The 25,598-nt window shown below is 41.4% G+C and overlaps 1 protein-coding gene across 2 annotated transcripts in view; it reads left to right on the top strand.

Annotated features, from left to right (window-relative positions):
- Positions 1-6,053, top strand: part of spns2 (spinster homolog 2 (Drosophila)) — a 145,347-nt gene extending 139,294 nt beyond the window's left edge. For both annotated transcript variants that reach the window (XM_024394801.2, XM_024394802.2), the window contains exon 13: positions 2,775-6,053. In XM_024394801.2, the coding sequence (XP_024250569.1) occupies positions 2,775-2,783 (9 nt within the window). In that variant the 3' untranslated portion in view covers positions 2,784-6,053. The remainder of the gene's footprint in view (positions 1-2,774) is intronic.
- The last annotated feature ends 19,545 nt before the right edge of the window (positions 6,054-25,598 follow it).

The raw sequence follows: 25,598 nt of genomic DNA, 5'->3' as shown, positions 1-25,598 counted from the left end.
TATGCTTAAGTTTTGTTTTTGCCTCTTTTACTTTCGGTTTTATACACAATCTTCAAACAGCTGAAAATACAATATTTTTGGTTATGGAAAAGATATTTCAATGAATGCATAGTGCATCTTTAACCATAATTTATTCATATTACTTTACTAAAATATTTCAGTTGTGTGTGTGTATACATTTGTTTTATTTGATGACTTTATTACTTCATTCCAAGTCATCTCTATAGAGCTGCCCCCTATCCTGTCTGACAAATCAGTATTTTAGTAGTTCTTTAAAGTAAATAAGGCATAATGTTATGAATACTGGATACCAACTATCAATCACTTAGAGTAGATCATGTATTTTCAGGTAGAGCCCACACAGATCGACAAGGAACGCAATGGATTGAGGTCAATTAAGTTTATTACCACTTTTTCTGCGCTAAATTATGTAGAATATTGGCTTGTTGGAAACTACAACACCCCTACTACATCGGGCTAGAATCGATTTATCACTAGAGAAGCTGCACGTTGAGCTCCGAAAACCTGAACAAAATGGAAGTCAAGTAATTGAAGCGACATCGATCAATTAGTTGTTTAATTTGAGAAAAATAACAGACATTTCAGTTCATTGCTCAACACTAGAGATCAGATAAGCATGGATCCAATTAATGTCTACATGGGGGTAAAGTAGTGTGGACGACGATAACCACAGAGGGCTGTGGATTCACACCGACAGCTAGCGCTTGTTAACCCACAGAAGAATACATGTTATAAACTGTCAACATTTCACTGTTAGATTTGACAGCAGGATGTTTTTTCAGCATTCGCTCTCCCAGTTCCAACTTGTGGTTGACCATTCATTCAGGTGGTCCATTTTTCAATGCAGCTCCAAACGTCCCCTCTATTCAAACCTGTTTTTGCAGCTGTAGACAGTGAATCCAGACTATATATTTTTCTCCATTCAACAAAAGCCTTGAGTACTCAACAGGGTTCTACTGGTTGGGTTTAGGATCCAGAGGGTACAGAGAGAGGCATAACTACAGACCACACATACCGTAGTAGTAGTACACCCACCCCAGTGTGGTCTACCCTCCATCGGGCAACAGACCAGACATGAGGCCAGGGAAGGGGCTCTTCCTTCCACTTAATGTGAGGGTGGGTAGGTGAATTTGATCCATATTTCTGCCCTCCTAGAGTCTTGTTGACACTGTTAAATGTAGCAGCCAAAGAGAAGCCAGCACATGCACAAGATTTGGTTCTGTGTGCCAAGATACTGCCCTCCTAGTGTGCCTTTTCATAATGTGTCTATCTATACTCATGACTACCAAGCTGTTTTGTGGGTCTAAGTAGTGCAGCCTATCCATTCTGCCCAGGCAAGCCAACCCTGGTATTGTAGCCAGTCAAGCCTAGCTAAACCATGCTGGGTGTATGCAAACTATGCATGTAGCCAGCCAAGTCAAGGCATTCTGGGTCTATTTGCTGCCTCCCAACCTCCCTTTGTCATGATTTGCAGCCTCCCTCCTGAGCAACACCCCCTCCAATTGGTTTGATTGCATTTTTGGGGCAGCACTCAGGCTGATCAGCATGTGTCCCTGCTTAATCTTCCTCCTGGTCACTTCCCCTGATGTTAACCAAAAGAGCTTTGGAGAAGGTGCTAGTTCTGGAATACTGCTGTAGAATTCCACCACTCCAGACATGCTTCAGTAAGGCTGTGTCTAACAGAGGAGGTTGGTGGCACATTCATTGGTGAGAACAGTTTCCATGTGTTTGATGCCATTCCATTCCAGCCACTATTATGAGCCATCCTCCCCTCAGCAGCCTCCACTGGTGTCTAATGCAAACATATCTTACACCTGCTAGTCTGCCAGTATCAGTTTTCAAAGCATCCTTTCTTTCCAGGGGAATGTTATTGCCAACCTCTTATTGTGTAAGACAATCATTGGAAATAATTACCATAATAAAGCTGCAATTCTGACTAAGAGTTTTTGGCTTTGTGGCACACACACACACAAACACATTGTTCTCTGAAATCCTATAATCTTGCAGCGTTTAAGGTAATTACTCTTGTTGTGGATGGGAGGCTGGTGGTACTATGAGGGAGAAACAGTGGAACAGCAACCAGCCAAGCCCCCTGCTCTACTGCTCTAATCCTATTGTAGTTCTCAGCAGAGCGCTGGAGCATCCACACACACACTTCTCTAATTCAGTAGGGAGGGAGGGAGGGAACAACAACAACAAACATTTTGGCTGAGTGAGACAGGTGTTATATCCCCCAATACATCTGTTTCAGTGTAGTAGGTTTAAAGGTGTTGATGTGGCACAAATTGAGGGAGTAAACACAAACATGCGTGTTCATGTTTTAGCGTAGACTGTGAAGAGATCTATCAGCTGGTTATCTGTTCCCAAGTGTGGCCATGTTTTGGTGTGAAGGAGAGGATCATTCCCAGCGGGCAGCGAGTGTATTAGAGTAGAGCCAGGCTGAACCAGAGCCAGGCAGAGCCACCAGACAGTGTTTGTGGTGTTTAGGTTTGTATGGAGTGGAGAGGAGTAGTGTGGAGCTCCATAGCTCCTCCCAGTGGGGTTGGTGCATCGGAGCAGAGCCAGGCCGACCCAGAGCCAGGCAGAGCAGAGCCACCAGACAGATGGCCGAGCTGAGGAGCACTGGAGCACTAATTACATGGGAACATCCTGTGGGGAGGCCAGAGCCTAACCACACTCTCCATTTCCTCTTTTCTCTCTTTTCTGTCTCTCTCTTTCTCCTTCACTCTCTCTCTTTCTTTATGTCTCTCCAGGTCTCCTGAGGAGGGGCCGTCCTTGGGAGGAAGCAGAGGCTCTGCATGCTGCGCTGAACGAGGGAGGATGAAAGAGAGAGAGAGAGAGGGGCAGCTGATCCACGTCTTTATACCCAAGCCATCCACCTTTAACTTCTTCATCCTCTTCATCACCACCCTCATCATCACTTTTCTTATTCAACATGTTGTGTGGAGGCTGTTACTGTTTATAACTGGAAAGAGGGAGAGCTTTGTTTAACCCTATAGAAGCCTCAGTCACACCACTCCATGGACTGGCCAATCACACAAAGCAGTGGGCTGAAGCCAGCCAATCGGCTCGGCAGCTGATGGCCTCTGACCTTTTCGGGTTGTCTACTAAGAGTGAGTCACAGAAACACCTGGCCCCTCCCGCAGTGCTATACTACTGAATGCTGAACATGGATCTGTCTGTCCGTCCATCTGTCTGTATGTCTGTCTGTCACATGGCCTGTCAATCTGCACCAAGAGCAATATCATGACATTCCACCACACAGAGGTTCTTTACTGACTGCCGTCACTATAACAACCACCACAACCATCAAAACCAGGAAGTCACTTAAAGGCCAAAAAATGTATAAATAGTGAACAAAGTCAGTGACCCCATTTCTCTCTCTCCATCCACCATGACAGTCAGGTCTGATGATCCATCCAGCCAGCCTTAAGACTTTGAGCTTATACATTAATGACACACAGTGCAGGCAGGTTTCTTATTTTCTTTTCATCCCCCTTCCATGTTATATTTTGTTTCTATGCCTTTTTTAGCACTTATATTAAAACAGTGCCGGCCACACCGTACCATACTCAGTAAGTGATCAAATATGTTTTTATTCTACCCTGTGATGTTGGATATGAAACTGGAGGTAATTCTTGATTGCCTATGATTGTTTCAGTAGGCTTAAGGTGAGACCTCCCCAGCTCATTGATGAAAGGACACTGGAGTAGTACATGTTTTATAGTTATTCTATATTATTGTTATTGTTTTTTTTTAAATATGTAAATTCTCCATTTGAATCTATAGAAGCCGTTTTGAAGGGGTGTACGATATACTTGTTTTTACCCTGCTTTGAAGGGAGCAATGCATTCTATACAGTGGGAGAAGTAGCCTAGCATGCATTGGCCCTATCTGTGAACAATGTTCCTTTTAACCAAATTTATCTCAGATGGTTGGATTTGAGGTTCCGGACTGGATGCACCACCCACGTTGAAAGAGAGTGACAGTGGCACCTTTTAATGGTGGATTAAGATTCACTATCCCCAACCAGTCACAATAGCTGTCTTTGTGCACACACAGGGATTATTTTACCCCTTGTGGATATCCCATTCCTGGAGTCGAGGAAAGAAAAGGACCCTTAAAAGAGGGAGCCTCAGTCGGTTGTAGTCATAAGTTAATTAGCCACAGAAATCAAACCCTTCGAAAGGCATCATATTGCCCAGGTTAAATTGGATGAGTTTTTACCCTTATTCACCCTCAAATGGGGACTAGGAGTTGTGGCATTGGAAAAAAAGCACTGCTTTCATAGGATACAGAAGAAAATACATTTTTATCTCTGATTCACTATATACACAATGGAGATTATTCTTTACTGCCTATGTCATATACTAATGGACCATTCTATGCATCAGTTTGGGCATCATATTTGACAGTTTATGCAATATCATGCAATCTACTCTAACATAATATGTCAAAGAGGAAGACAATAATCATTTTTAGGACGAATTCTGTACTTTACAACGCAACGAAAGCAACTTTTCTCCAACACACAACTCTACAGAAGGAATATGTGGTTTCATATTTTCTATTGAAAGGAAAGCACCTTGTAGAACTTGATGTGAAAATGTGTGGAAATTTTGTGATAGATTGAATTCATTGGATAGGCTTTGAAATGGTTATTGTGTAGTAACGTATGGGTCTGACTCATCTTGGCTTGGTGTGTGTGTGTGGGGGTCGTGGGATGATGGATGTGTCTCTATTGCCAGTTAATTAGTCTCAGCTTCCCTCGCTAGATCTGTGACCCAAATGTTACCCTAGCAAGTCCACTACTTTTGACCTAGGCCCATAGGGCTCTGATCAAAGGTAGTGCACTATATAGGGTAATATTTCAGAAGCAGACATAAACTGTGAGGAGGAGAGCTCTCTGAATGTGATTCTATCCAACCTGATGTGTTTACTAAGCAGCAGCATCTTAATCAAGTTTCTTATCTTTCTTTCTTTTATGGACTTTCTTTTTATACAAATTAGTTTTATATATGACTGCAATAGAGATATATAGCTATATTATGCAGCGATTTTAATATATTGTAAATGATGGCTTGGATGCAATGTATTTATTTGTTTGTTAATGAAGATTGAAGAAGAATCTGTAAAGGGAAGTTGATGTTTTAAGTATATTCTTAAGTATACACTTTATTGTCTCTTTGGGTTAAGAAAGGCTCCTACGTATACATTCATCATATTGTATTGCAATGAAACAACACAATACCTTTTTACATCACTGAGAATCCTTGTGTTTACTGTGATCATGAATTGGATATCATACACACACGCAAACGCACAGACACACACAAACACATACACAGGGAACTGCATCGTTAACCGTTTTATAACCGAAGTATTGTTCTAAGCTCTATTGCCCAATGCTTCATTTTGTATTTTCAAGTGTCGCTTCTTTTTCTAGACCAACAAATCAAAGTATTTTGCACGTTAATTTTCATTTGATTTTGAGAAGGTGATATTCAGGGATTTATTTGTAACCCTTACTTAGCCCATAACTGGCATGTTGTTCTAGAATCCACTTCACACATTCTATAGAACTCTGTAGAACACTCTCCCACAGAGCACAGAACACTTTTATGCTGGCATTCTGTCTTAGAACAACAGTAGAGGAGCACATTGTTTTGTTTGGATGGGTTATGAATAGAGGTTCACGCAATTCCAAATTTACATAATTTAGATCAAATATCCTTTAGAAGTAAAAACATAATTTGTATGGAGTAATTCTATTTGAATAATCACAGGAGTGATGTATTGAGAATGTGCTCTTTCTTGTCATACAAGAATCATGTAAAAAGAGGCCTATTTCTGATATTGAGCAGAAAACAGAGGTTATTTTTATTTTTAGAATAACTGTGTTAAAAATAAGTGAAAAAGAAAATACAAGCGATCAACAAAATTATTCTAGAACTTAACTGTGACACTCCCTCAGGGGGTGATATGAAATGTACACCTATATGTAAATGATCAAATAAACGTATTTAATCAAAGTGTATCACAGCGTCATCATTTGCATCTGATTCTCGTGTGTTTCCTTCTTTTAATTTTTTTAAATCTTTGAAGATATATTTTATCTTTCAAAATATCTTTGACTGTGAAGGCAGATGACAAAAAATAACAGTATCACCATTAAGAATCAGTTGAATCACATGAGTTGACTAGTCATTTCTCTTTTGAAGTAGTCAAATTAGATTACGTGGCGCCATTTAGTTTGAGCCAACATTCAGAACAGAGCCCAGAACCCTTCAAAAGCTCCCTCACACATTTGTGTATCTAGAAACACACACAAGGAAGAGTAGACGGCCAGTACACCTGAAAGGAAGGTAATGCATAGGCTCATTTAGAAAGGACCTCAGGAAGGGGAGTGGGCCAAGGAACCTATTTTGCTATGGGGCCATTTTTTTCCTCTCTTTTCAGTGGGAGACAGACTCACAAAGGCTTGATTTTAATCATGGCCAACTAGGTAAGAGAGAGAGTATGGCTGAGTTTGGAGCGTTGAATCAATGAAGCCTTGTATTGTTCCGTGAGGTGTACCAACCATGTAGCCAGGCAACACAGCTTTATGCTAAGCCACTGACAGAGATTCTTTGGTTCCTGAGTTTAGGTAAGCCTGTGGTCACTATACTGTGTGTTTCAGTCAGAGACACACTAGCTGAGATACAACACAGAAAATGAATGTGAACCTGGTGTACACAGAGGAACTTTTTTTTCAGATCTACATACATATACAGTGTCAAAACACAATATTTGCCTGGAAAGGGAGGGGGAGGTAAAAGCTCAAACGGTTTGCAGACATATTTCATTAGAAATATGTCAAAATGTTGACGTTCAACCATAGTTACATGTCCTTGACCGAAGGGTAGTTAGGGTGACGTATAGCTACAATAGGTTTCCTGTCTCCATTAGGGTGTAGACAGGAAACAGAGAGACACACACAGCACTCCAGTCAGCTCTCCTGGAAATTCCATGTGTTCTTTTCCACTGAAACCTACAGAATATAATCCTTTGACAACACACGGAGTCAGTTTAGGTACTGTGCAGTACCACCTTGTCCACATCTGACTCTAACAAATACAAGTGTATTACCACACATACAATATATAGCTTACTCCACCAATATGGAACGGATGTGGTCAAAGGCCTGAACATATACCCACAGTAAAAAAAACAGATCCGAAATTCCAATTAGTTTATTTACCAAGCTAAAAATGAACACGTCTTATGTCTTTGTGCCAACATAAATTTAGGTCACTCATAACAAATTTTAAAAGGTCTATTCATTTTATTACATAATATTATGTATTATTACGTCTGTAAAATTACATATACATAGGCAAAATCATTAGTGGCTTGCTTCCGTACGCAGATAGGCTAATAGTATGGATTATCCCTGAGGGTTGGAAAGAATAACAGAACATTTTCCAAAGTAAAGATACTTTAATAGAAAATAACTCAAGTAAAAGTGAAAGTCAGTAAAATACTACTTGAGTAAAAGTCTTAAAGTATTTGGTTTTAAATATACTTTAAATATAGTATTAAAAGTAAATGTAATTGCTAAAATATACTTAGTGTTAAAAGTAAAACTATAAATAATTTACAATTCCTTATATTAAGCAAACGAGACGGCATAATTTGTGTTTTTATTTTTACGGATAGCCAGGGACAGACTCCAACACTCAGGCACAATTTATAAATGAACCGTATGTATTTAGTGAATCTGCCAGATCAGAGGCAGTAGCGATGACCAGGGATGTGTGTGAATTTGACAATTTTCCAGTCCTGCTAAGCATTCCAAATTGAATGACTACTTTTGGGTGTCAAGGAAAATGTATGGAGTAAAAAGTACAATATTTTTTTTAGGAATGTAGTGAAGTAGTCAAAAATATAAATAGTAAAGTACACATACCCCCCAAAAAACGACTTGAGTAGTACATAAAAAAAAAATCCTTAAGTACTTTACACAACTGACATTTTCCAATGAGAGTGTTAACCAGACACAATAACAGAACTGACTGGAGACAAAGTGCACTTTCCAGCTAATGACTTGAGGACAGGTTGAGTGACAGCTCTCTAGTCCTGTAATGCAACACACAGTCCCTCCCTCTCATCCACAGACCATAGTTTGAGAGAACAGGCTTGAATGTAAGAGCTAGCTCGGGTCCAGTCTGCTTTTTTACACAGAACACGTGAGGGACAGATACTGCATCACAGATTACAGTAATTACGCGTCATTATCTCATTATTGATACAAAACCCCTTGAGAAGAGAAGAGGAGAGAAGAAAAGAGAAGATAGAGGTCGTAATGAAATACAAAAAGGTGTATTGCTGACCATCCACTCCCCTCCTCCTATACAGTAGAGACAGGATAATACTGTATGGTGGTGTAGTATCTGCCCTCTGCCATCATCACACCTCCACTGTGAATGTCTCACCTCTCTGTGCTGTGTTGGCACACTCCCTGCTGCCGCTCGTCTCCTCTCAACCTGCTGAGGCTCCACACTCCAGAAATAAACCCAGCTGAGGAGCACAGGGATATTCCGCTTCCTGGGAACCTAGATAGATCCTATAGTAAAGAACAAACACACCTCTGCTAAACCGTATAGCACCCTATAGAACAAACCTACGCATATTCATTTAGAAGACAGTCTAAAAGAGATTTAATATAGATCTTTCTCAGGCCCTTACTGTGATTTGGTTTTCTATTCCATAGGGAAGAGTGTGTGTTAGTGTTATCTTAACCATTCCTTTCATTATTGTTTTATTGAGTGGTGCATTGAATGCTATTAAAGATTTAACATCATGCTGTTTTAAGACATACTGCTGAGAGCTCTCAGACATGAAGTCAAATTCAATACAGTTCTCAAGCAACAGCCTAATAACACACAATAAGAGACTGGAATTAGGTGAAAAGCTTGAAACGCTGTTGTAGCCTCACATTACATAGTAGGAGGCCCTTCTAGGTTTGAGTTGAATTATGCCTGGAAAAACGAATGAGAATATAACACTGGCATTTTTTTCATGAGGAAAGAATCCAATAGTAGTTTTTTTGTGGAAGGACCCATTATACAGTATATGTTATGAGTTATCAGAAAGGGAAATGAACTTAATAAATTCTCCACTAATTCCAAAGGACACAGTTAGTACTTCCCCCTCTCCGTCTTCACAGGCAGCATCAAACATAGGGGCAGGTCTAAAAATAGAAACAAACAAAACAGAATGAAATGCAAAAACAGAACTAAAAGCACTACATATCACTGGAGGTTCATTGAGGAAAGAGATGAGGAGAGGATGGGGAAGGATTGTGATGGGTTCCAGCCATTCTCATTCCAAAAAGTCACAATCAAGAAGACAGATGAGTCATGTCTCATCACGGAACCCCTGTGGCAATGTCAGGCCAGTTCACAAAACCAGATGACAAAAAAAAAGATAACAAACCCTTGTTATTCTATGCTATACATTTACAGTACAAATCAAATCCTCATACCGTTTTATGGTTTTGACATGGAGTTTTTCCACATAATATCTGTGTAAAGCTACTGTATACCAAGCCATGACATAACGCCTGTCTTGACAAATGTTATTATTTTGAGGAGATAAATGAGTTCACAATATCATGATTTAAGATGGCTAGTTGGATAGAGAAGTGACACTTCTATACTGAAGGCTATTCATATGTAACCAAGTTGACTGTTGTTTGTGTTTGTAATATAGCTCGAACCACCCAGTTTATAATATATAATGCATGTTGTGAGTAGAAAATATGTGATTCTTTGTGCTCCTCTTTTTTCACACGATGAGATATACTGAGATGTACTGCAGAAAATGAGTAGATCCACCACACACCAGACAAAGGATGCAGGCTATGTATCCATACATACACACAGTAGTTGAGTAATTCAGTGGGTTCCTTCCTACCTTCCTATCCAGCCTGGTGTGGATGAGCATTAAACCCTGAAGAACCAACCAACACACATACAGTATGTGGCATAGAGGTGCTGCCTGTGACTGTCAGTCTACACTGCATGAACGAGCGGCTGACTCTGCTCTTATCTGGTCCCTTCCATCTGTGGTCACTTCTGTATTCTTAATGTATACATGTAACGGATGTGAAACGGCTAGCTTAGGTAGCGGTGCTCGCTAAATAGCGTTTCAATCAGTGACGTCACTTGCTCTGAGACCTTGAAGTAGTAGTTCCCCTTGCTCTGCAAGGGCCGTGGCTTTTGTGGAGCGATGGGTAACGATGCTTCGTGGGTGACTGTTGTTGATGTGTGCAGAGGGTCCCTGGTTCGCGCCCGGGTATGGGTGAGGGGACGGTCTAAAGTTATACTGTTACATACAGAACATGTGTGTGGGAAGACAGAAAAATATGTCCTCCTCCTCCCCTTCCACAGTCTGCGTCTCTTTGTTTGCCCAATTAATTCATCAGTTTTATCAATGTTCCTTTCGGTTGTAGGCTGCTTTGAGTTCAGTGTTGTGTGGAAAGAGATGGTTAGACACTGTATGTGAATGAACGTCGCTGAGCTTGAACTCTAGAACATCGAGTTTGTATGAACTCTTGCTTGACTTGGTCAGAAGTGAATACTATTGGTTGGCTCTGAAGATTAGCTCTGAAGATTCTATTTTTATCACAAGCACCTCAGGTGAAGTATAAGATGAATCCAGGGATGGAAGTAACGAATTACAAAAACTCTTGTTACTGTAATTTAGTAGCTTTTCCAAGTACTTGTACTTTTTTGAGTCATCGAGCAATAATGTTATCGAGCAATAATGACAAAACTCCTGGGATTGAAGTCTTAGATGGAAAGCTACTGAGGACTCAACATGTATTGCACAAATGTCAAATGTCAGATGATTGGTTGAAAGAAATTGATAATAAAACGATTTCAGTGCAGCCTTTGATATTATTGAAAAATAACCTGTTGTTGAAAAAAATGTATGTGTTATGGCTTTTCAACCTCTGCCATATCGTGGATTCAGAGCTATCTATCTAATAGAACACAGTTATTTATTTAATGGAAGCTTCTCTAATGTTAAACATGTGGTGTACCCCAGCATGGCAGCTCTCTTGGCCCTCTACTCTTTTCTATTTGTACAAATGACCTGCCACTGGCATCTGGTCATGAATGGTGTGGCTGTTGAGCAAGTTGAGGAGAGTAAATTACTTGGTGTTACCTGTCATGGTCAAAACATATTGATTCAATGGTTATAAAGATGGGGAGAGGTCTGTCTGTGATAAAGAGACACCACACTATACAAAGCAAGTCCTGCAGGCTCTAGTTTGATCTTATCTTGATTATTGTTCAGTCATATGGCCAAGAACTGCAAAGAAGGACATAGCTAAGCTGCAGTTAGCCCAGAACAGAGCAGCACATTTGATGTATGATATTATTCACTTTTTTTTTACTGTTGTTTCAAATTATACTAGCATTCTTAAGAACGCTGAATAAGTGTGCTTAGATGATAAACATAGTCCTTTTCCTGCCACCTGCTTTCCTCATCATCTCGTAACTAGTCTGGTCCCCATCATTCATGTGGTGTTTCCCATCTAGACCCAATGTAAGTAACTCTGACAAGGCTTCTCAGAGTATGTGTGCGTGCATTAGTGGGAGAGAAATAATCATATGGGGGCTCAATAGAGAGATATGCCTGCCTGACTGTAGACATCACTTTAACAGCTAAAAAAATAGCTTCTTTCCAAGGCTACAAACTCCTAGAATAATTACTAACCTATCCCTTCTATAAAATACAACACAGCTCTTGTCTCCCTGTTAGACAGTCGTAGACTCATAATTAAGCTGAATGTAAGAGTTTACTCACCTGGCATATATCATTCTCCTCTGCTTCCAGTGTGTATGAAGCTCCCAGGCAGAGTCAGGGAATACAGTATGTCTGCACTTGACACCAGGGCTGGATATTAGATATGTATTTTCATGCTTATGGTTAAGCCCCTATGTTTAATTTTTGGGGGGTAATTTAACAGGAGCAATTACAGTTAAGTGTCTTGATCAAGAGTACATTAACAGATTTATCACCTAGTCGTTTCGGGGATTTGAACCAGCGACCTGAGCCAGTTACTGGCCCAATGCTCTTAACCACTAAGCAACCTGCAGGTTATTGACCTTTTTAAAAAAAATGGATACAAGAAGTTTGAAAATCCCTCTACGCCCGGAAAACACGCACACACACACGGACACACAGACAAACAGAGCATTCACAGCACTGCTCCTTCTGGGCCCACTCCTCCCTGTTTACATTAGGCATTAGCCCTTGTTTTTCTCAGCTCTACACTGAGGGCTGAGGCGGTTCCAACTTGGCTCGAGAGACTCGAGGTCGCACGCGCCACATTTAGGGTCCTTTCAACCCCTCACCCCTCCCTCCATTTCACTCTCCCTCTCTTGACCCAGTTATACAAGCACAGGGACAGAGTGATACAAATACAGACACCTGGTAACCAGTAAACAAATACACGTACAGACTGATGGCAGTCTAAAATTGCTTGTGCCATAGAGCGTAGAGAATATGTCATTTAAGATGCAAACTTGAAACATTTGGCTCACATAGTGTACAAGGTCACCAAATCAGATAGATACACGTATCCGATTTATGTCCATGTATATGTCCACAGTAAAATACGCACAGATACGCATATACTGTATATAGTATTCATAACAGTCAGATGTTATTCCGCAGTGCATTCAAGTTAGCTAGGCAAGACAACCACAAATCACAGTCTTAAATTAAATCACAGGCTTAAGTACATTTTTCCTCAATAACGTACATAGATATCAGAGAAGTCAGTTAATTAAGAAGAAATTCTTACTTTCAATGACAGCCTAGGAACAGGCTGTCAGGGGCAGAATGACAGATTTTTACCTTGTCAGCTTAGGGATTTGATCTTGCAACCTTTTGGTTACTAGGTCAACACTCTAACCACTAGGCTACCTGCCACTCTGAGGGAAATAAGGAGATATGAATGTTGAGATTCCAGTCTAGGTAGATTCCAGTTGGGTGTCTACTGTCAACTCCTGGTGATGACAAAACACTTCTCTACCAGAAACCTTCATCATTCTCTTGTGAATTTGGTCAGATCCAGGGTGAACAAGTTAGCAACCTCTATCCCTCCTTCCTGTTGGAAATGTCTCAATCCATTCAATCAATAAATAAACCATACATTTACGACATCACAATTGATCCTGGGTAAAGCACATTAAACTAATGGAATTCATACAGTAACTCATGATAAAGACTAGTCCAGGGCCCATTTAGCTGAGGGGTTTCAGAGCGCTGTGAGAGACCAATGACCTGTGACCTGTGTATCAATACTGAGAAGGGCTCCACTGACACCTGGTTCCTGACTGTCCTAGCCTCCCTTGGCCTCCCTTGCTTACCAGACCCAAAATAAACCATTAAAAAGCACTGGGGCCTGTTCGCTCTGTTTGACAGACTTGGCGTGTGTGGGTCTGCTCTGCTGGAATCTGGAGTGTGGGGGAGAGAACCTATAGGGGATCTGGGTGGGAGAGGAGCTACAGGCTCCTCACAGGGGTCAAATTAACTATGTTAACTAAAAATGCATTATTAATACCCTTCCCTGCCGGCACAAATACCATTCCCTTTTGACAATTTGTTCCCTGAGCTGAGTTGAGAGCTGAGTTCATCGTCAGTGTGTTGTTGACCTCTGCCAGAATCGAAATGGGGGAGGCATAGAATCATGTCAAAAACGATCAAACTATCAAATATCCCCACAACATGAGAGGGGTGGAAAGAGAACGTGGCAATGGGGACATCCAAAATCAGCACAACAGGCAGAATGTTATCATGAATTTGAGTGTTTTTGAGCACTTGTAGCCCATGGGTTGACAGTGGATAAGAGTACATACAGCCCCACAACCTTTCAACCCATATGGATATACAGTATAATCATTGTTATAAAGTACTATGTTCTATTCAATCCACTGGTGTGCGTGGCCAAAGAGCTCTATGACATGAAAATAGAGCTCTTTGGCCACGCACACCAGTGGTGGTTTGCCGTTGAAAGAAGGATGCAAAGTACCCAATATTTAATGTAAAATATGGTAGTGGATCTTTGATGTTATGAAGCTATTTTGGTTCCACTGGTCCTGTGACCCTTGTTAAGGTCAACAGCATCATGAACTCTACCCAGAAACAGGATATTTTAGCCAAAAACCTGGTTGCCTCTTGCCAGGAGGCTGAAACTTGACTGCAAGTGGATCTTCCTGCAAGTACCACAAGCACACAAATCCACAAAATAATGGTTAATTTATCACATTTGTTTTAAAAACTCAGCGACATTATCCTCGCAAGAGGAGGGTGTCGGAGTATTGCCATGTATCTTTTTTGTATTTTTCAAATTACTTGTTAAACAAAATATTTTTCTCTGAACAATAGTATTAGTGTGGTGGAAAATGTTATGTTTCTGTGTTCCATTCATGGGCTTATCTATTAACTCATTTCTGTGTTCATGCTAGTAACTGATTGAACAAATTCTTACTATCAGTATCTGCAATTTGGTAGTATGCCCAGAACCTTGTTTTGAGAAAGGATATCTCAGTTTCAAGTTCTCAGCTTAGAGAGAAGAAGCCTAGTGAGGTATTGGTCTGTCACATGCATGACCCAGTATTGGTCGGTCACATGAAGGAAGCAAACGTTAATGATTCATTAATTATGAATGATGAATAAGCTAAATCATGCAAATATAACTTGTCTGTATATAAGAGAACTTCCTGGACTGCCCCGGGTAGAGATCCTGATCGACATGTGTACTTGGTGCATTGAGTTGGTTGGAACCTCTCCAGCACGCTGATAATAAAGAATGATTCATTTAAGATTGACTTCGAGTGTCCCTGTGTAGAATTTCCATGACATTAGTATAAAATGTATATTCAGCTCCAGTCAAAAGTTTGGACACACCAACTCATTCAAGGGTTTTTCTTTATTTTGACAGTTTTCTACATTGTAGAATAATAGTGAAGACATCAAAACTATGAAATAACACATAGGGAATCATGTAGTAATAAAATTTTAGATTTTAGATTCTTCAAAGTAGCCACCCTTTGACTTGATGACAGCTTTGCACACTCTTGGCATTCTCTCAACCAGCTTCACCTGGAATGCTTTTCCAACAGTCTTGAAGGAGTTCCCACATATTCTGAGCACTTCAGCTTTGCCACGAGTGTTTCCAAGCTGTCATTTTTTAATTTATTTTTAATTTCACCTTTATTTAACCAGGTAGGCCAGTGTAGTAAAAGTTATCATTTACAACTGCGACCTGGCCAAGATAAAGCAAAGCAGTGCGACAAAAAACAACAACAACATAGTTACAAATGGGATAAACAAAAGTACAGTCAATAACAATAGAAAAATGTATATACAGTGTGTGCAAATGAGGCAAGGAGGTAATACATTAAATAGGCCATATTAGCAAAGTAATTACAATATATCAAATTAACACTGGAGTGATAGATGTGGAGATGATGATGTGCAAGTAGAAATACTGGTGTGCAAAAGAGCAGAAAAAGCAAATAAAAACAATATGGGGATGAGGTAGGTAGATTGGATGGGCTATTTACAGATGGGCTGTGTACAGCTGCAGCGATCGGTGAGATGCTCAGATAGCTGATGCTTAAAGTTAATGAGGGAGATATAAGTCTCCAACTTCAATGTTTTTTGTCATTCGTTCCAGTCATTGGCAGCAGAGAACTGGATGGAAAGGCGGCCAAAGAGGTGTTGGCTTTGGGGATGACCAGTGAGATATTCCTGCTGGAGCGCGTGCTACGGGTGGTTGTTGTTATAGTGACCAGTGAGCTGAGATAAGGCGGAGCTTTACCTAGCAAAGACTTATAGATGACCTGGAGCCAGTGGGTCTGGTGACGAATATGTAGCGATGGCTAGCCGTCATCAAGGCAAAGTGTGGCTACTTTGAAGAATCTCAAATATAAAATATATTTGTTTAACACTTTTCTGGTTACTACACGATTCCATATGTGTTATTACATAGTTGTAATTTATTCACTATTATTCTACAATGTAGAAATCAATAAAAAATTATGAAAAACCCTGCAATGAGTAGGTGTGTCCAAACTTTTGATGGTTCTGTATACTTTTTTAAATGTCAACGTCAAAAATAGCTCAGTATATGTTTCATTTAAACACTTTTTTGCTCATCTTTATCAAGGGTGCCAATAAATTAGGTAATGACTGAATATATCGTATATATTGTTACATAGTACTCCATTTCATTCCGTGGCTCTAATTCCTACTCAACCCTCCTATTCTGTATAGTGAGGGATAGGATAGATATGCCCAGCTCCACACTGTGCTCCACCACGCCTTGGCACCCCACTGTGATATCTGGAGGGGGAAGAATATGTTGAAGTGTAGAGGTGCAGACAGCCAGGAGGATCAATGAGAGAAGAAGATTAAGAGAGGAAAAGATCCGACTAGAGGAGAGTAAAGTGTCCGGAGCTTTCTCTCCCATCTCTCTTCTCATGCAACTCTCAGGTGTTTGAAGTTTATCTGACCATAGCCCCTCTTTCTCCTTTTGACCCAAGCCCAGGTGTAAGGATGTGTGAGATATGGAAGGGTGGGAGAGAGGCTTACCATGTCAAAGAGCTACACCCTAAAACCCCCCATAAGTAGGCAATGTCGTAAATGTGACTGTCAATGCAAAACCATCACACTGTCGAAGGGTTTCGGGAGTTGGTGTGTAAAAATAGTAGTCCAGGTATAGTGTGTCTGTGCAGATTAAGAGAGGATCTACTGTATTTTTTTTATGTAAAAAATATCACACTTGCTTTCAGACCATGGGTTGTGGCTCGTGTGGGTTCCAACTGGGCACACACTGGTTGAATCAACGTTGTTTCCACGTGTGGAGCTGACAGAGGAACATTTCACCTATTCATATCTCTTATAGGAGGAGAGAAAAGCCCACAAATGGACATGGAGTCACACCTTTGATGGTACAAAAAGGTGTTGTTTGCTTTCCCACACTAAAAACAAAGTTCTCGCTCCAGTGACAAAAATAGTCTGCCCTCAGCGGCACAAATATTTTGGTGGCCAGCCACAGCTCCTATCTACAGCCTACACACGGACTAGGTTGTTGGCTGGCTGGTGGTGCCCACTGGCCTCCTGGGCCTGGCCTTGGCTAAACATAGCAGGTCTGGATCATATCCAGGGCCTATATTCAGGTCTGGACCAAATCCAGGATAACAGGGCAAAGAGGAGAACATAGCAGGGCCCCTATTCAAAAGCGACGATCTAGGATCAGGTCCCCCATCCATATAATCATACTCATTATGATCTATAAGGCTAAACTGATCCTAGATCAGCACTCATACTACTTTGTGACTACCAAAACCAGGACAGCAGGGCACTGAACACTTATATATGAAGATGCAGGTTTTTCAAAATGAAAGATGAAAGGCCTCAACATATAATATTCCCAACATTTTTGATGCCTGACAAAAACTTTTAAATAAAACATTTAATAATAAAACTGCAGGAGCATTCAACAGTGCGCAGGTATCCGTCTTTTCTTGTGCTCCCTAATAACCCTTTTAAAACGTTGATTGAAATTCCGTTCCTTTCCCCAGCCCATCAATAAACTTGGCACGTTGCAGTGGGGGGGATAGTCAGGGGGGATGTGCAGAGAGAGAAGCACCATAGATCCTAAATGCAGTTTAAAATTCACAACACATATAGCTTCAGCATGAGACGGAGGTAGGCAGTGTTAGATACCGGAGTTTTGAACTGCATCAAACCTTCTGCACTCCATATCCACTGTACACATAAGCACACACACACAGAGAGGGTGGGGAATGGGGAGAGAAGAAGACAGAGACACAGGCCTTTACTCCGCACTCTCTACTCCGTGACCTGGAAACCGATAAGTGGTCTAGTGGTCGAAGAGGGCGTCAATTCATTAGTAGGCAAACGGAAGACGGTCCTCCCCTCCTCAATAGCCTCCTTTTGGCGAGGAAGCACAAGTGTATCCTACCTGAGTCCTTTGCAGAAGGGTTTTGAAATCTGCCACACCCCCTTGGAATCAGCTATTGTTTTCTCGAAGGAGAAAAGCATGCAAACATTTAAAAATGATATGCTACTTATCCTTTTATCTATAAAATGTCTTGCACAACTAGCTACATTTGTTTTTATCACATAATTATACATTTATTTTGGGATTCCACCCTGTAAACGTAATTTGGCTGATGACACGCGATTGAGTCTCATTTCATACAAGCATATTTTCATCCACCTTCCCTCTCGTCATCGCCTCGCCTCGATGACCTTTGACCTTTTTCAAAAGAAGGTAAGTTGTACAAATCCAATTAAGAAAAGGCCAGAGAGAGAGTGATTGAGAGAGAGTGAGTGAGCGCTAGAACAAGAGAGAGCGAGATTGATCAATGCTGCAGAGGAACAGATTGCTTGGTTCCCTTCTGGACAGCCACTGGTCATCCCCTGTTACTTCCCACACACACACACAGTGCCTACTGTACACCAACACCATTGCATAACAGTCACAGTGCTCCAGCTCTGCATGATGCGCTCCTTTTAAAATGATAGCACAGGGCTTCTGAATATTCAAATCAGCATATAGCCCACCAGGGGAGGGGAAGGGAGGGCAGTAGTCTATCTTTCTACCATTCTGCACCGCACCATCTACCCAATCATCTCCCTCCCTGTAAAAACCTACCCATCTATCCAATCATCTTTCCCCTAGTTAAATGTATCCCCCATGACATTTATGCCCTAAACCCAGGGAGGCATCGGTTGGAGGGAGGGAGCGAGCAGCAGAGGATCCATCATGCCCCAGTGGGAGGGAGACAGGCAGCGAGCAGCGGCCCACACTTAGGCTGTATGGGTAGGAAGGGGATTTATGGGATGTGGACAATCTGGATAATCCAAGCACACGATAACACACACACACCTTCCCACCATAGATAACCAGATGTGTTAAATATTCATATCCCGTAGGAGGCTGACAGCAACCAGGCAGGCAGGTCCAACCAATGGGCACTGGTTGGATCTTCAAATCTGATCTCATTTGGCTCTGAAACCTCTGAAACTTCACCCTCACATATAGAAAAGGATTGATAGTGCTGGTGACATCCTAATTGGCTGTGATAATAAATAATAGGAATCTTTAAAGGTCCACTCAATGATATTTAGAGTTATTTTTTACCCTTTAAACTAAAGTATTCAAACCCCTTGACTTTATCCACATTTTGTTACGTTACAGCCTTATTCTAAAATGAATTTTCTCAGCAATCAACACAATCCCCATAATGACAAACGGAAACAGGCTTTTAGACATGTTTGCAAATGTATTAAAAAAAATTGAAATACCTTATTTACATTCAGACCCTTTGCTCTGAGACTTGAAATTGAGCTCATGTGAATCCTGTTTCCATTGATCATCCTTGAGATGTTTCTACATCTTCATTGTTAAGTCCACCTGTGGTAAATTCAATTAATTCGACATGATTTAGAAAGGCACACACCTGTCTATATAAGGTCCCACAGTTGACAGAGCAAAAACCAAGCCATGAGGTTGAAGGAATTGTCCGAGACAGGATTGTGTCAAGGATCAGATCTGGGGAAGGGTACCAAAAAATGGCCCCATTATTCTTAAATGGAAGAAGTTTGGAACCACCAAGACTCTTCCTAGAATGCCAAGCGTCAGGTCTGGAGGAACCCTGGCACCATCCCTATGGTGAAGCATGGTGGTGGCAGCATCATGCTGTGGGGATGTTTTTCAGTGGCATGGACTGGGAGACTAGTCAGGTTTGAGGCAAAGATGAACGGAGCAAAGTACAGAGAGAGCCTTGATGACAACCTCCTCCAGAGCACTTAGGACCTCAGTCTGGGGCAAAGGTTGACCACACTATCTACCTAGAGAGTTTTCATCTATATTCTTCGTAGCTGTCTATTTACCACCACAAACCGATGCTGGCACTAAGACCGCACTCAATGAGCTGTATACGGCCATAAGCAAACAGGAAAACGCTCATCCAGGTGGCACTCCTTGTGGCCGGGGACTTTAATGCAGGAAAACTTAAATCCATTTTACCTCATTTCTAAGAGCATGTTAAATGTGCAACCAGAGGGTAAAAACTCTAGACCACCTTTACTCCACACACAGAGACGCGTACAAAGCTCTCCCTTGCCCTCCATTTGGCAAATCTGACCATAATTCTATCCTCCTGATTCCTGATGTCGTGTCTTTGGCTATGCTGGAATAAGTGATATGACATGCTATTCTATAAAATAATTTCTCCATAATTAATATTATCTGATTGTGCTAATCATGTAAATGTAATTAACTAGAGTGTCGGGGCACCACAAAATAATATTTATAGAGCTGTTATCTTCCGAATAAACTCTTAAAGACCTATAAACTCTTAAAGGCCAAATAAACTCTTAAAGACATCAATAGCAGTCAATATTAATAGTCAGCTTAATTCAGTCTCATCTGAAAGTTGTACATTCTTGGTTATCTGCAGGAACCCTGGCTAACATGTTGAATCAGAAATACAAAATTGGGTTTAATTATTTATTTACTAAATACCTAACTAATCACACAGAAATACACATACACCTAATTAATCAACTTGATTACAAATTACGTCATAAAGGAATGACAGCTTGTTACACAAAAGAAAAGGGGCTGGGTTTGAGTGAAAGAGCCGGGAGACTGAGGAACAAAGGGTGAAGCTGTGCTATCGTAAATACAGTATCTTTTGCATTCTAAATTACCGCCCATTTGGAAAAGGAAAATGCAATAAATATTTACTCTGAGCTGCGCTTCAGTAGGTTGGTGGTAGATGGAAGGCCGTGTTGCCAAACCGAGTCCTTTGAAGAATGTCTCTGCTGGTCAATTAGATACGTTGTAGTAACGTCATTGTGTGGTAGACAGGATACTCTGTACTCTATCTGTTCCTTCCTAACCTGCGTTTGCAGCTGCTGTTGCTAACTCATCGGCTAGGAGGTATCACTTCTGTAGTGAATAAGAGTTCAAAGTTCATACCATTCGCAACCAAAGCTCACGCTGATGTTGGCTTTGTTCTGTGGTTATTATCTGAACCATTCTGACATCGGACCGTCGTCCTCACATCCTCGGAACAGGAGGTTATATTGTCGTCAAGGCCTTATATAGGAAGGGAGAGGAGGGCATGATTGAAAGGTTTTATAGCCCATGTCCCTTCACAGGAGCGGGCCACTCATTGAGCAGAGCCCTAACCTTATGAAAACCCAAATCTCGCATTTTAGAAGCTAAAATCACATTTCATCCCATCACGAATCATTTCATATTCAAACATTTAAATTGAACAATTCCATGTGAATCCGATAACTCTGATGTGTAGACTTTCCACTGTAGAGTTTATGTCATCTTATCATTGATGAGAATGTCTCAGATGACAACCGAACTGACATCATATTCATTAAGTACCACCGCATATGTTCAATTGGAATTACCAGAATATAGTTAATTTCCCCACCTTCTGAAGTTCCCAGAATCTCTATGTTAACCAAAGGGGTTTGAAAATGTAACATCAGTAGGGTAGAGAGAGGAAAAAGGGGGGAAGAGGTATTTATGACTGTCATAAACCTACCCCCAGGCCAACGTCATGACACTGCTTACAAGAATAAATTAAAGCAGGAAGCACCAATGACCAAAAAATGGTCAGATGAAGCAGATGCTAAGCTACAGGACCGTTTTGCTAGCACAGACTGGAATATGTTCCAGGATTCTTCCGATGGCATTGAGGAGTACACCACATCAGTCACTGGCTTCATCAATAAGTGCATCGATGATGTCATCCCCACAGTGACCGTACGTACACACCCCAACCAGAAGCCATGGATTACAGGCAACATCCTCACTGATCTAAAGGGTAGAGCTGCCGCTTTCAAGGAGCGGGACTTTATCCCGGAAGCTTCTAAGAAATCCCGCTATGCCCTCAGACAAACCATTAAACAGGCAAAGCATCAATACAAGACTAAGATCAAACCGTACTACACTGGCTCCGAAGCTCATCGGATGTTAATTTTTATTTTAGTTATTACATTTTTTATTTCACCTTTATTTACCTGTGCAAGTCAGTGACAATGCCGGCCTAACCGATGTGGCAGGGCTTGCAGACTATTACAGACTACCAAGGCAAGCACAGCCGAGTGCTGCCCAGTGACACAAGCCTTCCAGACGAGCTAAATAACTTCTGTGCTCGCTTCGTGGCAAGTAACACTGAAACATGCATGAGACAATTAGCTGGACGATTGTGTGATCACGCTCTCCGCAGCCGATATGGGTAAGACCTTTAAACAGGTAAACATTCACAAGGCCGCCGGGCCAGATGGATTACCAGGACGTGTACTCCGAGCATGCGCTGACCAACTGGCAAGTGTCTTCACTGACATTTTCAACCTCTCTCTGTCTGAGTCTGTAATACCAACATGTTTCAAGCAGACCACCATAGTCCCTGTGCCAAAGAATACTAAGGTAACCTGCCTAAATGAATACCGACTTGTAGCACTCATGTCTGTAGCCATGAAGTGCTTTGAAAGGCTGGTCTTGGCTCACATCAACACCATTATCCCAGAAACCCTAGACCCACTCAAATTTGCATACCGCCCCAACAGATCCACAGATGAACTATTACGGACTACAAAGGGAAACCTAGACGTGAGCTGCCCAGTGGCGGGAGCCTACCAGACGAGCTAAATGCCTTTTATGCTCGCTTCGAGGCAAGCAACACTGAACCATGAACGAGAGCACCAGCTGTTCTGGATGACTGTGTGATAACGCTCTCGGTAGACGATGTGAACAAAAAAACTTCAAAACAGAACAACATTCACAAAGCCACTGGGCCAGATGGATTACCAGGATGTGTACTCAAAGCATGCGTGGACCAACTATCAAGTGTCTTCACTGACATTTTCAACTTCTCCCTGACCAAGTCTGTAATACCTACATGTTTCAAGCAGACCACCATAGTACCATAGTCTCTGTGCCTAAATGATTACCGCCCCGTGGCACTCACATCGGTAGCCATGAAGTGCTTTGAAAGGCTGGTCATGGCTCACATCAACAGCATCCTAGACCCACTCCAATTTGCATACCACCCCAACAGATCCACAGATGACGCAATCTCAATCGCACTCCACACCGCCCTTTCTCATCTGGACATAAGGAACACCTATGTGAGAATGCTGTTCATTGACTACATCTCAGCTTTCAACACCACAGTGCCCACGAAGCTGATCACTAAGCTAAGGACTCTGGGACTAAACACTTCCCTTTGCAACTGGATCATGGACATCCTGATGGGCCATCCCCAGGTGGTAAGAGTAGGCAACAACATGTCTGCCACGCTGATCCTTAACACTGGGGTCCCTCAGGGTTGTGTACTTAGTCCCCTCCTGTACTCCCTCTTCACCCACGACTGTGTGGCCAAACACGACTCCAACAAGTTTGCTGACGACACAACAGTGGTAGGCCTGATCACCAACAACGATGAGACAGCCTATAGGGAGGTCAGAGAACTGGCAGTGTGGTGCCAGGACAACAACCTCTCCCTCAATGTGAGCAAGACGAAGGAGCTGATTGTAGACTACAGGAAAAGGCGGGCCAAACAGGCCTCCATTAACATCGACTGGGCTGTAGTTGAGCAGGTTGAGAGTTTCAAATTCCTTGGTGTCCACATCACCAACAAACGAACATGGTCCAAACACACCAAGACAGTCGTGAAGAGGGCACGACAAAACCTTTTCCCCCTCAGGAGACTGAAAAGATTTGCCATGGGTCCCCAGTTCCTCAAAAGGTTCTACAGCTGCACCATCGAGAGCATCTTTTTTTGTGACTGCACTGTTGGTTAAGAGCTTGTAAGTTAGCATTTCACGGTCAAATCTACACTTGTTGTATTCGGCGCATGTGACAAATAAGTGACACATGATTTGATGACATGATTTGACTGTAAGGTCTACCTACATCTGTTGTACTCAGCACATGTGACAAATTAAATTTGATTTGATACACCTGGGCAGTTTATGTCATGGAAAGAACAGGTGTTATTAATGTTTTGTATACTCAGTATGTTCTTATCTGTATACTATTTTCTTACTGATGTTCTTTATTCTGAGTCCTGACCAGGAGATCCCTCTCTCTCTGTAAATAATTCCCATCATTACCATTCATGTTAGTGCTGACTGAGCCATTCACTGTGGAACGTTAATGGTTGATTTAGAGTTGTACTCTTATCTCAGTGACACTGGGGAAACCCTATAGCTTACCACACACTTCAAGACCTACCCTTACCTCATCCTTGAAACCCCTCCACACCCATTCACCAGCCTCTCTGCCATCCTGTCGGTCAGACGCCTTCCTTCACTGTCTCCCGTATGCCCCCCTCCCTCCCAATAAATTTGTAGGCTCCAGGAGTATCATTTTTACCCAATTCCTCTTTCGTTCAAAGCAGTATGGCCCTTTGTTCCACATGGTTATTTTTTAACACACTAGCACCATATTCGATGTCCGTGCCCCCGCGGAAATCTAATTAGCGTCATAAAAAAAAATCCCCATTAAAAAAACATGTTTAAACTAAATACGTTTTTTTTTTTGCAGGGTGTCTCAACCCACCGATGTCAGCCTTCCACAGCGTAGTTAGTCAGACCAGGAGATATCCCGAAAATCGGTCTTCTGACGAAAATGTCTGTAGCGTTTTCTATGGAAAGAGTGGGCTTGATTTTACTGTACAAGTGTCAAGGGACTCATTTGAAAGTAACCCGGTACCGGGCCGAAAATTGAATGGAAGTGGATGGGGCATTTCCACGTCCAAAGGTAAACGGATAGTAATTCCAGTTAAATTAGAAAAATCATGAACTTATTTATTTTTGACAAACACTACAAAACAGTTCTTTATTTTTTGACCGTTTTTCCATTTATGAATCTGTCATTCAATGCATTTCTATAGGCTTATAGTGTTAAGGCCATATTCAATGTTTCATTAAAAAAAAACTTTTTGGGGATACCTGCAAGGGTCCTAAAAGTCTAAATAAAATAGCCAAATGATCCTCGGTTGGACTATCTTAAAGCATCCCTGTGTCCGTCTATCAATCCACAATATCTCTGAAGGTAGTGGGGGTCAATTTAACTGCATGGGTAAACCTTCTATACTAAGATCATGTCTTGCCTTTACAAACTGGATTACATGAACTAATGGATTCAATACTAACTTCATAGTTAGTACAGATTTAATTCAACATAAGCAATTTCCTTTAGAATGTTACCTAGTCTTGGCCCGTTATGGTCTTTCTCATTTCACAGCAGATACTTTGCGCCTCCATCCACTTAATGTAATTAATCAATAATTAAAATGCCAACACATGAATCAAAGGATAGACTTCCTATAATGAAGTGATAAAACAAAATCGATAGTAACATAATATATTATATTAGGACATATTGATATATATTTTTTTTTGTGCTAGGTAGCATTAGCTAGCGCTAGTCGGATCTTTCT

Source organism: Oncorhynchus tshawytscha, linkage group LG30 (assembly GCF_018296145.1).
Source record: "Oncorhynchus tshawytscha isolate Ot180627B linkage group LG30, Otsh_v2.0, whole genome shotgun sequence".
Classification (NCBI taxonomy): Eukaryota; Metazoa; Chordata; class Actinopteri; order Salmoniformes; family Salmonidae; genus Oncorhynchus; species Oncorhynchus tshawytscha.
This window is presented reverse-complemented; position numbering and strand designations above follow the sequence as displayed.